General features: G+C 49.6%; 1 protein-coding gene across 5 annotated transcripts in view; it reads right to left on the reverse strand.

Moving 5' to 3' along the window:
* Nucleotides 1-1,030: 1,030 nt before the first annotated feature.
* Nucleotides 1,031-17,333, reverse strand: part of Rin3 (Ras and Rab interactor 3) — a 109,023-nt gene continuing 92,720 nt past the window's right edge. For 4 of the 5 annotated variants that reach the window (XM_085697849.2, XM_048449486.3, XM_048449483.3 and 1 more), the window contains exons 8-10: nucleotides 8,631-8,762; nucleotides 4,021-4,184; nucleotides 1,031-2,119 (exon numbers count right to left, since the gene is read on the reverse strand). In XM_085697849.2, the coding sequence (XP_085553975.2) occupies nucleotides 1,799-2,119; nucleotides 4,021-4,184; nucleotides 8,631-8,762 (617 nt within the window). In that variant the 3' untranslated portion in view covers nucleotides 1,031-1,798. Of the gene's footprint in view, nucleotides 2,120-4,020; nucleotides 4,185-8,630; nucleotides 8,763-17,333 lie in introns of those variants that run through there. The other variant, XM_085697851.2, reaches the window with a different exon arrangement.

Consider the following 17,333-nt stretch of genomic DNA (forward strand, 5'->3'; position numbering starts at 1 on the left):
AGAGTAAAAGTTAGACATAGCAGTGTGTATCTGTAGTTTTGGTCACTGGGGAAGCTGAGGCAGGAGGATTGCTGAGTCTAGGAGTTCAAAGCTAGTGGGGGCAGTGTTGCATGGCCATGTCTCAAAAACAGCTGTAAAAAAGGTCATATAGCTGGGCAGGGAGGAAGTCGGGGAGAAAGTATGGCAGGGAGAGAGGATGAGGGGGGAGAAAGGATGGCAGAGAGGAAGGATGGCGGGGAGAGAGGATGGCGGGGAGAGAGGATGGCAGGGAGAGAGGATGGCGGGGAGGAAGGATGGTGGGGAGGAAGGATGGCGGGGAGTGAGGATGGCAGGGAGGAAGGATGGCAGGGAGAGAGGATGGCGGGGAAGAAGGATGGCGGGGAGGAAGGATGGCAGGGAGTGAGGATGGTAGGGAGGAAGGATGGCGGGGAGGGAGGAGGGCGGGGAGGAAGGATGGGGGAGGAAGGATGGCGGGGAGTGAGGATGGCTGGGAGAAGGATGGTAGGGAGGAAGGATGGCGGGGAGGGAGGAGGGCGGGGAGGAAGGATGGGGGAGGAAGGATGGCGGGGAGGAAGGATGGGGGAGGAAGGATGGCAGGGAGGAAGGATGGTGGGGAGGAAGGATGGCAGGGAGAGAGGATGGTAGGGAGAAAGCAAAGGTAAAAAGCAGCACTGGGGCTGAGGATGTAGCTCACTTATCCCTGGGCCAGCACCAGATAAACTGGCCGTGATGGTGTACATCTGTCTTCCCAGCAGTCCCAGAAGGCTCCGGATGCTCAAGGTTATCCTTGGCTGCTGATAGTTCTGACCAGCTATTTGTCTTTACAGACCTAGTTCATCAGTGCGTGACTAACACTGGGAGTCAAGGAAGGCTTCTTGGAGATGGGCTTTGGAGGATCATAGAAGAGCCAAGGTCAAAAGAATTCCTAAGAGTAATATCAAAGGGTAGAAGGGATGGTTCTAGAAATCATCTAGAGCCTGGGGTGACGGGAACAAAGGATGCTGGACTGGTGAGCAGAACGTTAGAGGACTTAGCATTTGCAAAAGGGCTTTTATTAACCCCCCACAGTGGATCTTGTCAACACCAATGACCTGTGGGGTTTGCATCAGGGGATAGGTCCTTCAGTCACCCCCGCCCCCCAGTCTCATGGCATTGGCTGAACTTGTCCTTTTCCCTGGAGCTGGCTTGGCTGCTTCCAGTTGGGTTCAGGAGCCCTGGCAGTCTGGGTAGTCTGGTAGCTGAAGGCAAGCTCTGAGGCAGGGATGTTGTGAGGACTCTCTTCAGCACACACGTGGAGAAACTCCTGAGATCTTGGGTTGGTGTGGAACATCTCAGCTCCAACCTGAGGCTCAGGGAGCAAGCAGCTGGGGCCAGGAACCCCTTCATCAGCCAGTCCTGGAGAAAGTGAGCTCTTCTCTAGGACTAAAGAAGGGGATGGGACATGACCTGGGGAAGGAAGGTGGAGGGAATGGCCTGAGGGGCTGGGTGAGCAGGGTCGGGCTTGTTTGCTGCAGCTGTCTTGAGAGCTTCTTCCTCCTGAGCCTCATGTTTTTGTCATTGTTTTCCTTACTGTCCAATGAAGAACATGGTGCCTCAGGCTAGAACTCTGCCCTGTTGGTTTAGGCACGCTCAGAGCGTGGCATACCAGTGTGACCAACACAGGCACCTATGTTGAGAGTATATGTGGTCAGACACTCAGATGACTGAGTTTGGGAGTGGCCACTGAGAGCCCAGTCCTTGTCCCTTAAACCTCCCAGTCTCAGGAGAGCCTGCCACCACAGGTCAGCGGTGGGTCATCTCATAGGAAGTTAGGCTCCCTCACCACTAGATAAGGTTGGCTTGAGCCATCCCGGCCACTGTCCAGGGGTCGGTACACGAAGTGGAAGTCTCGCTTGGGCTCGCTCCGGAGCAGGTAGCCCTTAATGCGGTGTGGCAGTGCCTCGTCGGCCAGCTGGAAGCAGCGTCCATCCACCAGCACGAAGAGTCGGTAGTCTTGGGGCTGCGCCACCTCAAACTTCTCGGCGCACTGTGCACACAGTGCCTGGGCTTCCGTGTCCGCCCGTGATGCCAGTGTCCGTGACTGCTGCTCAGGCTCCAGGTACGACACACAGATGAAGTCCTGTAGGTGAGATGGAGGAGGCTTGAGTCACCAGGCTTGGCCAATTGCATCCTGGGTCACCCTCATCCCAACATCAGGAGCTAGGGCCAGCAGAAAGAGCATGACACTGGACCTGTCTTGACTTCCCTGCACAGAGAGGGGTCTCAAACAGTTGTGAAGCTGAGAGTTGGGGCATCTGTGCCTCCTTAATCTGCCATTGAGCCTGGAGGGTAACTTCCTTCTCTGGGTCTCACCTCCCCACTGGACTTACCCTGGGTGATTCAGTCATGTTTCAAATATGGATTTAGCTATTGTGCATACGCATGATGCATGTGTGTGCCCCAAATGCCCATGTGAAGTCCCAAGACAGCTTTGTGGAGGTGATTCCCTCCCACTTTTACATGATTCCAGAGATTGAACTTGCGTTGCTAAGTTTGCCTGGCAAGCACCTTTACCAACTAAGCCACCGCTTTCTGGCCGATTCAATCATTTTAAATCATGGCAATAAGGGAGTTACAACTACTCCTCTCTTCCCACCCCAACGGCCAGCCTGCAGGTTCTCCATCATCCCTTCCTTGTCACTCCCGGTCCAATCATTCATTCTGTACTTGCCCACAGGAGGGCAGTCCCAACCGCAAGGTAGCAAGACCCACATGCTGCTCCCAAGTCAGCATGAAATGATGTGTGTGCAGCTGCCCTACGGTGGATGGAGTGGCAATATCAGTCACACCTATGAAAACACCAATGACCATGTTATAGGGAGGTGTGCACTTACAGGGTGCAGGGTCTTCTGGTGGGACAGAGGTCTATTGGGAGTGAGAGTGGTGGGTTGGCACTGGCTCATGCCAATATATATCAACGTGGGGCAGTCTATGGTACGCATCTCCTTCTAACTCCGAGTTCAGCAATGCAAGTTGAAATTGCCGGGAGTGTTTACACTATGGTAAGCGGCAGAAGCTTAGGCCAGAACTTTCTTTTCCCTCCCCATTGGTTCTAAAAAGTTGTTGATTCAAGAAGGGAGTAGAGACGCTGGTTTGGCAGCTCAGAACATGGACGGGGTCAGAACTCATTCAGTTCAGTTAGCCAACATGAATAGGAAATGGAGTTTCTCAGGGGGCTCGACCACACAGCAAGTCTGGGTAACCGTTACTCCCAAATGATTAACCCAGGACTTTCTAGGACAGAGGCTTATTTATGTTCTCTTTCGCTAAACTAAAGAGGATGCATAGAATCAACTCTTAGTTCAAAGATGGGGTCCAGAATGTAGGCCTCCTGCCTCTCAGAGGATTGGACTCTACTTTCTATGCATAGTCTACACAATCATCAATAGTTCTGGAGGGTTGTCTGGCTGCCTGGTCCAACTCCTTCCATTTTCTATGCATGGCAGTCCTGCTGTGTCCCACGTTCTGGGGTTTGTATGTCTGAGACACATGAACCGTGGGCATTGTCTTCCCCAACATGAGAACTTCATACAGAAAATTAACAACATGGTACAATGGGTATTGTAATGGGGACGCGATGGTAGGCAGTGCAGGGCAAAGGACTGGTGTGTGTGTGTGTGTGTGTGTGTGTACTGGGGGGGGCTATCAGGGGAGCTCCTCAGAGGAGGGCTGTTGGAGATACTGGATAACCAGTGAAGAGAAGGTGATGCACCAGCCTGGGCGGATGCTGGGCCACAGGGAGCTGATCTGGGCTGTTTGGGGACAACCGGGTGACTAGATTTGATGCAGCCTGGGGTGTGTGGAATAACTGTTCCTCCCATACCACTTTGCCCACTGGGTTATAACACTGCCTGGTGGCATTTCTATGCCCACCGCTCACCCTAAGGGTAAGTAAGGCTGGCAGGCCAAAGCAGCCAAACACAGAGCACAGGTGGCATCTGTACAGCCCGGGGCCCCAGTCACCACGGTCCCCAGCATTACCTGCACAGAGGAGCGGGAGGCCCTGGCCTTGTTGAGCGTGCGCCTACGTTCCCAGCGATGGATGGAGTCCTGTACCTCCACGCTTAGTTGTCTAGTCACCGTGATCTTGTCATAGTTCTTGATGTGCTCCAGGGCCCCGTAGGTGGTGGTCAGGTAGTAGGAACCTGTGGGGTCAAGGACACAGACTGAGCTAGGAAGGTCTGGATCCCCCTACACTTGGGGGAAGCTGCTCCCAAAGTGTGTGGTCCAGCCCACTGCTTCCAACATGCCCCTCCTGCCACAGCCACCAGGGGGCATCCACACTCCACAACCTTCTTCAGCGGCTTTATGCAACTATGGTGCCCTGGGCAGCCTTACCAGTTGGTACTTTACAGTACAGACTGGCTCACATTTTTCCTCTCAAGAAGGAATCATTTGGAAAATATACATTCATTCCATATATAACATATATTTATATATAATTATAGCTTAATATATAATTGTTACACATAATACTTCCACATTATATACAATATAAAATAAAACAATTATTATAAAACTATTATATTACTACATAATATATATTTCATATAACATATATTACTACTTAGCCCTGGCCTGAAATTCATGATGGGGACCAGGCTAGCTTAAACTCATAGAGATCGTCCAGCTTTTGCCTTCTGAGTGCTGGGATTAAAGGTATAGTTTACCACACCTGGCTGAGGATATTTATTCAGTGCGGTCATATTGGGAAGAAGACAAAGAGACCTAGCAACTCCTCCAAGACTGTAATTCAAATTCAGTATTTTTAAAATGATATTTTAAAATAAGTTTTTAAATTTAAAATAAAATTTTAAGTGTTTTAAAATATATAGGATGCATAAGAAACTAAGAGACAGGGATGCTTCAGGTGGGGAAAGAAGGCACTGGGAAGCAACCCACTCACTACATCATATGCATGCTTTAAAATATGTATATGTATTACATATAATCCATGAATATATTATCTACATATGTATTATGTATTATTCATGTATATGCATATATTCATGTATTATATATATTGTATTATCCATGAATATATTTCCTATATTATCAATTGTGTATATATGTTATATATTATATAAAGAATTTTCAAAGATGTACAGGAATTTTTTTCACTGCATTAAGTTTTTAAGGATTAAAATAGTAAGAAATTTTGAAGCTAGGCATGATGGAGGCATGATGGAGGCAGAAGCAGGTGGATCTTTGAATTGGATACTAATTTGGTCTATTAGCAAGTTCAAAGGCAGCCAGAGCTACAAAGTGAGATACTGTCCATTTAAAAAATGTTATTACATTTAAAGCTTTATTTTGTGTACATAAATTTGTGGGCACACTCATGTGGAGGCCAGAGGGTCACTTGCAGAAATCAGCTCTTTCCTTCTACCACATGAGTTGCGGGAATTGAACTGGGGTCCCCAGGCTTCGCGGCAACTGCCTTTACCTACTGAGCCACCGACCAAAATATTGGCCCATTTAAATTTTTTATTTAAAAATATCCTTAATCTCTAGCATTTCCTCTAATTGAGGTTTTAAGGTATTTCAAGCTGTGCAGTACAAACCACATGCTTTCTCTATGCAGCCTTGACTGTCCTGGAATTCGCTCTGTAGACCAGGCTGGTCTCAAACTCTGAGTGCTGAGATTAAAGGTGTAGGCCACCACTGCCTGGCTAGAATTTTAAGTTCAAAGACGATATTCTGCAGATGTTTATCTGCTCATCAGCTTGTTAGGAGTTGAGAACTGTGTGGAGATCTTTTGCTTTAAAGGTAAGAAGTTTGAATTCCAGAAAGAAAGACCAACACGGCCAAGGTCACACAGTACACCACCCACCACCCCTCTCCCTCTCGCATCCTGCTCTCTTCCAGGCCCTAGACACATCCCTGACACTCCCTAGACTGTTCTTCCTGACTATTAAGGCTAGGACAATGATTTTGGACATAAGGCTGATTCTGCCAGTGAACTACCCCAATCCATCTTCCAATCCTAACTCCACTGTTATCTGAGGAAGTGGCCCTGACCTGAAAATTCCCAGACTCCTTAGGCTCAGCTGTGCAGGCACATCCCTGGGTCCTACCCCTCTGGCAGGGAGAGCAGGGCAAGGTTAAACATGCTCTGCTTCTGAGTCCCAGGAAAGAGTGCGGCACCCTGAAGCAGCCACTGGCTTCTCAATGTGTAAGGTATTAGGCTCAGTCATGCTTGGGTAATACAGTTATAGGAGCTCGGATAATAGTTCTGGGGACTTCTGGTCTTCTCAGAGGCAGAAGGGAGGAGCTCCAAGCCCCATTGGGGCTCTCTTGTCCCTTCAAGCCCTACACACCTGTCAGTGGCCCTTCTAGCTAATTTTGGTAGACTATGTAGTACCTGCTATGAGCACTAGGTGGCAGGAGACACCACTGTGAATTTTGTAGACGTTTCCTGGACAGCTTGTGGACTAATTGGAAATCCCCATTGGTGAGATTAACTGTGCACAGGCAGCTGTCAGCAGGCCTGGCAAGGGTGTATAAGCTAAAAGGTCTATGAAGACACTTATGAGAGAGGTTTGGCTTCTCGGTTGGTTCCAGCTAGTCAGTTCCCCTGATATGGGGTCAGGGTAAGGAATGAGTATAAGAAGGGGGTCCCACCAGCTCTTTCAGCTTCGCACAGGAACCCCCTGATCCCTCCTACTACAAATGCCTGCTGCAGAGACCATGGAACCCAGCTACCAGAGCTGTGCTAAATCACAGCATACTGCAGGCTGGTGTCAGGAGAACAGATAGGAGATACAGTGTTTCCACAGGCAGAGGGTGAGCCAGCGCAGACCCCTGCACAGTGCCCCCTTTTGGACCCCCTCCCCTGGTACCCAGTACTTTCATGGATGTGGTCTCGGGTGGGTGTCACTCTTTCTTCTGGCTAGAGGTCCTTGCCAACTTCCTCAATCTCGGAGTGCTTTCACGGGGCATGGAAACCAGAGAGGAAGCCTTGAGGAGATGGGGGTCGTAAGTGTGGGTGCAGAGGGAGAGGCTTGCTCATTCTCATGAGGCTCCCCGCCTTTTCTGCCTTGCTCTGCACTGCAGCCCCATGGCTGGCATGGGTGGTTCAATGGATGCACGGCTTGGTAGATGGATAGATGGATATGTGGGGGATGGGTAGACAGACGACAGGTATGTATCTGTGGATTGATGAATGGGTAGGTAAGTTTATGGATGGATACACGGGTGAATAGATAAACAGATGGGTGGATGGATGGGTTGGTGAATAGATGGAGGATGGAGAGATAGATAGATAGGTAATGAAGTGGTGGATAGTTAGCTAGGTAGGTAGATTGACTAATGAAGGTGTGGATGAGTAGGTGGATGGATGAATAGACATGTGGATGGACAGATGAATGGTGGTGGATGGAAGGGTGGACGGATGTACTGATGGACTGAAAAACAGTTACTTCTTCTGAATTCCTGGACTTCCCAGGAAATAAGTTTCTCCGATTACAGGCAACATTTAACTAAAGAGGAAAAAACGCAAGCTCCAGGTGTCATAGCCACAGCCCGAATTTACATATGACAGCAAAGTTCTCAGCTTTCCCTGGTCCCCCGAGCTGTGAAGGCCTCAATGAAGCACTTAGGCCAGGCTTGGGCAGATGCAAACACATGCAAAGGCGGTCAGCCCCTCTCAAGAACCACAAAGCCCAGAGGGGACACTTGTGCCCGGGAGGCTAGTTCCATTCTTCAAGGGTGGAAGCCCAGAGGATGTGTCATGGTCCCTCAGAGCCTGTAGCAGGGCTGCTGTATCTCAAGGGATTCTTAGGGAGGGGTGGCTGAGGTCCTAGCCTGAGGAAGTGGTGGGTAGAAGGACAGGGAAGAAAAACTGAGGGATGGTGCAGCAAATCATACCCCTCCTTCATTCAGCCAGCGAGTACAAAACCCCAACCTCTCAGCAACTTCCTCCTACAGACAGAAGTCCTGGCTAGCGTTGGATAAACAAAGGGCTGAGTCCCAGGGGCCACTCCATCTAAGACCTGATTTCTACTAGTCACGTGACACTTTCTGCCACTTTAGTCTCTCATTACACCACCGACTTTGCTGTGCCCTCCAAGAAGAATGCCAAGCCCCCCCCCTTTCATTTGCTTATTTAGCTTTATTTGTTTATTTTTGAATTGGGGTCTCACTATGCAGCCCTGGTTGACCTAGAACTTAACTACATAGACCATGTTGGCCTTGAACCCACAGAGATCCACTGGCTACTGCTGTCTGAATGTAGGAATTAAAGGTGTGTACCACTATGACCAGCTCCTTCCTCTTCTTTATTTGCTGGCTCCCACTCGCCCTCCAATGTTCAGTCCAGGTACCACCTCCTCTAGAAGCCCTCCGGGACTGCACTGTCTGATCGCCTGCTCCCAGTCTCTGAACTTCCTACTAGTTTTGTCAAGCTATGGTGACAATTCTCTCTGCAGTCTGTCTTCTTGATCAACAAGCTGTTTACGCAGGGCCTGTGGGCACGTCCCTCAGCCTTAACCTGAATCTGGCCCTACGGAAGAAGCCCTTGCTGGGCCGCCGGGCTTGGGAGCAGGTGATGGGCCTGAGATGGTGGTGGGTTTGGGGTGGTGCTGACTCACCCTCCCCCAGCTGCAGGGCGGGGTCCATGAGCTCCATCATGTACTCCACGTTGAGGAGCATCTCAGTGAGGTTGCTGCGGGCCAGGACGTACATGAGCACAGGCAGGAAGTCGTCGGCCCCGTAGGGCTTCCCTGCAAGGAGAGGGTGAAAGCTGTGAGTGCCAGGCGCCTGTGAACCACTCAGGGTGACGGGGGAGGGTCACCCTGGAAGAGCTAGGTTTCCATGTTCTCATGACTCAACAGCGAGGACCCTAACCGTTCCTAGGGTCAGCCCCCTGAGGTTTGTGGCTCAGTACAGGGCGTCAAGAAGGAACTGAGAAAGCTCTGGGCTGGGGCAACAAAACTCTGGTTTCTTGCTCGTTCCTCATTCTTCTCCTACGGCTATCCCTGGCTGCTTGCTGGGTCATTAAGTTCTTATTGCCACATCACAGGCCCACTAGTGTGGTGTGGGCTTCTTCAGGGAAAATTCTTCCCCATTTGCAAAGACTGAGATCCAACCCTGTGGCCAAGATCTACCTCTGCTCGAGATCCACCACACTACCCGAGATCCATCATTAGTCCTAAGACCCACCTCTACCAGAGATCCACTCCTGTCTAAGATCTAGCACCATCTGAGATCCACCACTGCCTCTAAGGTCCACCACTGCACCTGAGATCCACCACTGTTTGAGAGCATTACTGTACCTGAGATCCAGCCCTGCCTAAGATCCACCACTGTCCCGGGGATCCACTGCTGAGATCGACTCCCGCCCAAGGTGCACCACTGTGCCTGAGATCCATCACTTGAGAACATCACCATACTTGAGATTCATTCCTGCACCAAGATCAATCATTACCCCCGAGATGCACCACTGTGTCTGAGATCCACCACTACCAGTGGTCCAAACTGAGCCCCATGCGTTTTCTCAGTTGACTTGGTAGAAAGATGCTTCACGACAGACTTTCCAGGGGATGGCAGAAACTGAAACTGACCTGCAGGGTTGGTCTATTTCCATAATGTAACCATTTCCACAGTGACCAAGTTCACACTACAGACCTGACATGGAGATGGGAGGAGATGAGTAACTAGCTCCCCCCAGCTTGTGTCAGCTGCCTCCAGGACACCAATAGGTACAGCCTCACCATGGGTAGGGCAATGCTCAGAGCTGGGAGCCTGTGCTCAGCTGTGCTGGTCACTGTTGGGATCAGGTGTCTCTGTGTGTGTGTGTGTTTGTCTGTGTGTGTGTGTGTGTGTTGTGTGTGTGTGTGTGTGTGTGTGTGTGTGTGTGTGTGTGTGTGGTGTAGGCAAGGAGCACGCACACGGGCACTGAGGCCTGATATCTGCTTAAGAACCAGCACAAGCTGTGAGCATAGGTGGAACCCATCAGCTCCTAGCTGACTCTTTCAGCTGTACAACAAGTAGCCGGCAGTATGCCCTGGGGTGATGGGTGTAACTGTGAAATGATTCCCCTGTGATCTGAGCACCTGGCTTGCATGGATCAGAGCTCACGTCCTGCCAATGTCAGCCTGTGTTTCCCGGTTTTAGCTTCTGTCTTTCCCAGTTCCATCTGTTCACCATCTGCAGGCACACGATGAGCTAATCACACTGCCAAGAGATGGCAGAGACCTTCTGCACATTTTATGGGCTGGGGAACTTTAGAGAGAGTGAACTCTTTCTCCCTCTCTTCTCTCTCCCACCTCTCTCTCTTGCCCTATCTGTCCTGAACTCACTCTGAATACCAGGCTGGTTTTGAACTTGCAGAGATCCACCTGCCTCTGTCTCCTGAGAGCTGGGATTAAAGGCGTGGGCCACCACCTCCTGGCTGAGAGTAAACACCTGCTCAGAAAAAAATAAGCCAAAAGAGTGCTCATCTGGGTACCCTGCAGACTGGGATAGGTAATTAGGAAGACCCTCGCTCAGTCGCTCTAGCTCTGCTTGATTAGACCTCTCTGGAGGCTGCGACAAGCCTCCATGAACACTGGAGGATAATAATCAACTCAGTCTGTTACTCAGGAGTGTGGTGTGTGTCAAATGAGAAGCTGACATTAAGTACAGTCATTTGGGGGCATTATCTCTTCGAAAGGTAGCACACAGCACCAGGTAGGCATATTATTGTTCTCCTAGGCCATACATACACTCTCATTCCCAGTTATTCAACTGAGGCTCTGTTACCAAAGTGGCTGTAGACACCGTGCAAATATACTGATACAGCCTAAATAGAAGCACACACACAGAACCAGGGGCCAGCCAGAATGGGGGTAGATGGTGGATTCCAGAGCGCCGAGCTAGTGGGAAGGATTCGACAGTGTGTCACCTTCTCTCTCAACTCACTCCCTGGTTTTGCTGAGTGGGTTGAAACCAGGTAGCTGATTCAACAGCCCTGGGGCAGCTCGGGGCTCATGACTAAATTGTTTGGACCTTTGCCCTCAGACATCACTGTGTCTTCAAATACCTTTCTTTCTCCTGGAAGTCACCCCTAAAGACCCCCACTACTAGATCTGATGCCCTTAAACATGGGTTTCTGGGTCCTGTCAAGAAATAGTGGAAAAATTAACATCACGTGGGAACAAAGGGTAGCTTTCCAGGAGCATCTGGTCCACATAACAAACACCTGAACACCTCAGGACTTCACCCCACTTCATCTGCTCCAGTAGCCCATGCTGGCTTCAGCCGGTGGGGTTGGTGTTTCTATTAACTTGTTCAAAGCCGGAGGCAGAGACACAGCAAAGCAGGGCATTCCTTGAGTCACCTACCTGTCCAACTCCCTGGCATCAATGCCAGCCTATGCATGCCAGGGCTTTATCTGGCTCAGGGTTAAAGATTGTGCTGGTTAGCTTTAAATGTCAACTTGCCACAACCAGTGGTTCTCACCCTTCCTAACACTGAGACCCTTTAATATAGTTCTCCATGTTGTGGTGAATGCCCCCCTCTGCCATGGAATGATTTTCCCTTGCTACTTCAATAAAGAATTTTGCTACTGTTATGAATCGTAATATAAATATCTGTGTTTTCTGATGGGTTTCGGTGACCCCTGTGAAAGGGCCATTCCACCCTAAGGGGGTTGAGACCCACAGGTTGAGAACCATTGACCTAGAATCACCTGGAAAGAGAGTATGGCTGAGGAATTACCTGGATCTGAACAGCCCCCGGGTATGTCTGTGGGGGAAATTGTCATAAGTGTCAACTAATGTAGGGAGACCCACCTTCAAGGTGGGTGACACCATTTCATGGGCTGGGCCCTAGGACTGTCTCTGGGAGAGAGATCTAGCCGAGCACAGGATCCTCACGTTATTTCTCTCTGCTCTCGGCCCTGTATGTGAGGCTTTCAGTTGCTGTCTGCCTTGGTATCACTGCCCTGCAACAATGGACGGTAACCCAACCAGGAGCTGGAAGATGAAGCAAACCCTTCTCCCCTGGTTCAGATCAGCAAACACCTGGATACCCAGAGCCTCACCCCACTTTCTATGCCTTCCTGGCTCATGGTGGCATCAGATGGTGGGGTTTGTGTTGCCACTCCAGATGTCAATGCCCGGGACATTTGAAAGCCATATCAGCATGAGGAGTCTCAACAACAAACATGGGTGACTTCAGTCAGAAGAACTCAGTGTCCCCTCCACATGCAGGCAATGTCATAGGCCCCTAGGTCTGCATTAAGAGTCCTCTTCCCATCCAGTTCTCCAGCTACTGTCCCTGCCTGAGCCATCAGTGGATTCTTGGGTCATGTGGCCTTTGTCGGGAGTTAGATAGATGATGAGGGAAGTTGGTTTTCATTAACAAGCTATTGGCTCTACATCCCACCTTCTGGCCCTATGAATCCTTGGTCAAAGCCAACGGCAGTTTCTAAAGAGTCAAAGCCAACTTCACTACTAAAGACATGGAGAACAGTCCTTGCACCTTCCAAGACCTTTCTGTGCCTTCTACATCTATCTATCTATCTATCTATCTATCTATCTATCTATCTATCTATCTATCTATCTATCTATCTATCACTTTGTTTTTATTCCATGTTCACTGGTGTTTTTCCTGCATGAATGTCTGTGTGAGGGTGTCGGGTCCCCTAGAACTGGAGTTACAGACAGTTGTGAGCTGCCATTTGGGTGCTGGGAATTGAACCCAGGTCCTCTGGAAGAGAAGCCAGTGCTCTTAACCACTGAGTCATCTCTCCAGCCCCCGTCTTCTGCATGTACATTGGTTAGAATCTTCAATTGGGTACCCTCTTGCCATCCTCTCCTCTCTGAGGATGCTTTGGTCATTCTTCCCACTCTAGGAATGGATTCCCTTGCCTATCTCTGATGGTTCAGAGGTACCAATGGCTTCTTTGTCAGACATACAGAATATGAATCTGAAATCCTAACAGCTCTTGCCATTTTTTCGTAAAGTCTGCAGAAACCCCATAGCTCCTAGGTATGATGGATGCTAAGTTTATCCAAAGCCATTTGTCTTTTTAACTTCCCAGCCTGCCTGACCCAGGACCTCAAAGCTGTGCTCAGTTGCCATCCCCAGAGCTGGCGCTTGCGCAGGATGACCAGCTGGCTCAGTGATTACAGGATAAGTTTGGCATGATGTGGCCCCAGGGTTGCATTCTGGCCTGGTCTAGACAGGTGTGACAGCAGTTATTTTTCAGGAAAGGATGGCGTGACCAGTTACGTCTGGCTCCTGTCACTCCGAGTGTAGCCCTCTTCTTGCTGTCTCCTGGTCCCACCCACAGCCAATCTGTTTGATTTCTATTTAAATGGGACCTATAGGCTGGGCATGAGCTTCTCTTCCCTGTGTGGCGACGGCAGGAGAGGCAGGTGGCGAGCTTCTTCCTCAGAGAGGAGGGCCCGAGGCCCAGAGTGGGTAGAGGTTTAGGTGGTCGAAGGCCCTAAGTGGTCCAAAGTTTAGGTATCCTGAAGCTTAGGAGGTTAGAGGTCTAGTCTGAGGTCTAGGGGTCAGAAGTCTGGGGAGCCTGGGGTCCAGGAGCAGTGCTGGAGCAGGTGAGCTGGGATTCTGCTGAACACAGATGAGCCCAACACAGGCTACAGCTGTGGCCGAAGGGCTCCCAGGCCTTCAGCACAGGGATGTTGGTCATAAGACTACAGCCTGACACCTGGCAGCAAAAGCTTCTGGGAACAGGGAAGGGAGTGGAGTGGGGTAGGGAATGGAGGGTGGGGGAGCCTAGTCTTGAAATTGACCAGTCTCAAGTCTGAAGAGAATCTGAGTCACTTGAGATGCAGCAAAGAAAATATCATCCCCATGTAACTGTTGATTGCATTAGCTGTCAACTCCATAGAAACTAAAATCACCTGGGAGGTGGGTAAGTCAATCATAGGACCTGCTCACATTAGATGAGGCAAATCATCTAATCATCTTTATTTGGGTGAGACCTGGGCTTTGTAGGCTGCAGAAAGTGAGCTTAACACTAGCCAGCATTTATTGCTCTCTTTTTTGATTGTGGAATTCTATGCGACCAGCTGCTTCAAGCTTCTGCTGTCATGACTTCCCAGCCAAGATAGACTGGAACTTGAACTCTAAGTTTATTGTTTATTTATTTTTTAAAAATTTATTTATTTGTTCTTTATACAGTGTTCTGTCTGCACATATACCTGCAAGCCAGAAGAGGGCATCAGATTTCATTAAGGATGACTGTGAGTCACCATGTGGTTGCTGGGAATTGAACTCGGGTCCTCTGGAAGAGCAGCCAGTGCTCTTAACCTCTGGGCCATCTCCCAGCCCAAACTCTAGGTTTAAAAGACCCCATTTTCTCTTCTGCTGCTTTGGTTGGAGAATTTGCTTGAAGCAGCGAGAAAGCAACTGAGTCAGCAACTGCGAGGAAAGTGTGACAAGGACAAAACGAGAAACTGTGGCTTAGGTAAACACGATGCAGAAAGGAAACCTGCATTCTCCGATGCCAGCCCGGGGCTGCAGAGATGGCTCAGCAGGTAAGAGTGCACACTGCTCTTGCTGGGGACCCGAGTTTGCTTCTCAGCACCCATACAGGCAGCTCCCAAGCGGCTGTAGCTCCAGCTCCAGGAGGCCCATCGTCTCTCTGTTAGAGCATCTGTACTCATATGCACAAATTCAGCACACAGATACACACACATACACATGATTAAGATAATAAAAATAAATAATAAAAAAATCAGTGTAGACAAAGAAAAGAAAGGCCCTTGGAACGTAATACATTAGAGGAAGCTGAACATAGCGGTTGTTAGATGTTAATTCCTAAGCCTTTTTGAGCTCCCAGGGACCTTTAGAGAGGTAGGTGACAACCTGTGACCCAGTTAGAGATGCTATACCATACCTGCAGAAGCTTACACAAGGACACACCCATAGCTGTCATGAGAGCTCTGCAGCCTGTCTGGCACTCCCAGAGTCTGTAACATAGACTCAGGATAGCACCGACTGGACAAGGGTCCAGAGAGATAACCTATGTGATTTGAGGGAAACTGTGTGCGTTAGGGAGGGGAAAGCACTTGACAATTTCTGGGATAAAAACTCACAATGGTACCTGGGTATCCTTGTTTCAGTGAGCCATTTCAGTGATCTGAAAGATCTTAAGTTTTAAATCAGTTTCAAATGACAGTTTAAAAATGTCCTGGGCTGTCACCCAGCACTCACGGCAAAGGCTGAGCATGGTGTGTGTGTGTGTGTGTGTGTGTGTGTGTGTGTGTGTACCCACGCATGCGTGTGTGTACGTGCATGTGTGTGTGCATGTGTGCTTATGTGTATGCGTGCATGTGTTTGTACGTGTGTGTACACATGCATGTGTACATGTGTGTACGCATGCACGTGTGCGCGTGTGTGCATGTGTGTATGTGTAAATGTGTACGCATGTGTGTGCGTGAATGTGTGTACACGTGCATGTGTGTGTGCACGTGTATGTGTGTGTGTAACAAGTAGATGAATCTCTGAAGTACACTGGTGGGCCAGCCAAACTGAATTTATGAGCTTCAGATTCAGTGAGATACTGTCTCAAAAAAATGAAAAAGCAGGTAGTATTGAAAAATAATACCTCTACTAGTGCACATGCACGGGGCAGACAGACAGACAGACAGACACACACATACGCACACACACACTCCCAGAAATTTTATGCAGAATACCATGTGTGAAACTGGTGTGGGGCTGTTGGAGGTGGGGCTGTTGGAGGTGGGCCAGTCTGAGTGCAGGTGTCTGTGTCCCACCTTGGTAAGTACCCAGATGCTTCACAGAAGATTGGGATCTACAATGTAGTTCTGAGGTAGGAGAACAAAATAGGGAAGGAGGGTTCAGGGGATTGAGACTGACATGTCAAAAAGTCAATGGCAGATAAAGGAGGGAAACCTTTCTCTCGCTTGGGCTAGAAGTAATAAATGGGATGACAAAGGAGAAAAGCCCAGTGATCTTCAAGTGCTGGAGAAGGCGCGGCTATGTAAGTGACCTACAAAGGACAGGGATGCTCAGTCCTGGAGCCTCTGACCCTTCCTAGCTCTCTGGCCTATTCCCATCCTTGGATTCTTAACAGTACCCTTTTCTTAATCAACTGTCTCTGTTTCTATTACTACCCACATGTCCTGGTTCAATTCTTTGTTTCAGCATATAAGAACCTGGAAGTCTCAGTGGGTGTCTCCTGGTCTCTGATCCATGCCTATAATAACCAACCTTCTCATTCACAGGAACATGGTGGGCAGACAGTGGCCCCTGCATTCCACCATTAGAACAAGCATACTTGGGACCACACAGTCTAAGAATGGGGAAACTGAGGTTGAGTGGTAGGTAACTCCACAGCCCCTGGCTAATCTGACAGCTTCTGGGTACAGCACCCACATGGTGCCCACACAGAGGTTCTATAGGTTTACCATACAAAATTAGGGCATGGAAATGAGAATTCAAACACAGCACCATGTGGGTGGGTGAGCTGCTTCCTCCCAAGATGCTGAGGGTCTGAGTGGGGCAGCGCAAGATGGAGTTACAGCAGCTGGGCTCCCATTTCAGGGCTTAGCCTTGGTGGACGGGAATTCGGTGTCCCCTGATGAGATGCCCACTGGTTTCTACTTCCAGTCTAGACCTTGGCCTGAGCCTCGTGGCTCAGAACTTCTGGCCTGAGCTGCCTGTCATCTCAGGTCCCACTGGCTCTGTCCTGAATTCTTCCTACTGTATCTGGCTGGCCCCCTTCTACAGTAATACCTTCTTCATTCTGCTTTCCTCAAAGCTGGCTAGTCTCCTCCCCACTTTCAGTCACTGAACTCATAGTTAAATAATGCTCATGGTGTCTGAATGTCTGTCCCTGTGTCTGGCTTTGTAAAAGAATTTCAAGAAGCCATGGTCTTCAGGGAACTGGGACTCAGAGAACGAAACGGCAGAGTCCTCAGTTTTGACTTCACCTCAGTCCTGGGGGAAATTATGCCTCAGTTAGAAATAGCCATAGGCCAGACAGGCAGTTAGCAAGTGTGAGTATCTGGCGGCGCACTAGCCACAGTCCACCTGAGCCCCAGAGACTACATCTGTTTACACAGGAGGAAACTGAGGCTGGTGCCTGCATTACCTGGACTGTCATGCAACTAGAGGCATCAGGGCCCAGATACCCAGATAGACATGTGGGTTCCTTTGCACGCCCCTCTCTTTCTGACTTGACCCAGCACACTGCTTCTCCCACACTCATGCAGGATGCCCCAGGCCTTGCTCCTATTGTCGCAGAAGAGAAAGTGACATCCCTAGCTTGTTTGATCAGTCACAAGGGGGCCCTGACCTTCAGCTTCCCA

Source organism: Myodes glareolus, chromosome 11 (assembly GCF_982192425.1).
Source record: "Myodes glareolus chromosome 11, mMyoGla1.1, whole genome shotgun sequence".
In the NCBI taxonomy this organism is placed as follows: domain Eukaryota; kingdom Metazoa; phylum Chordata; class Mammalia; order Rodentia; family Cricetidae; genus Myodes; species Myodes glareolus.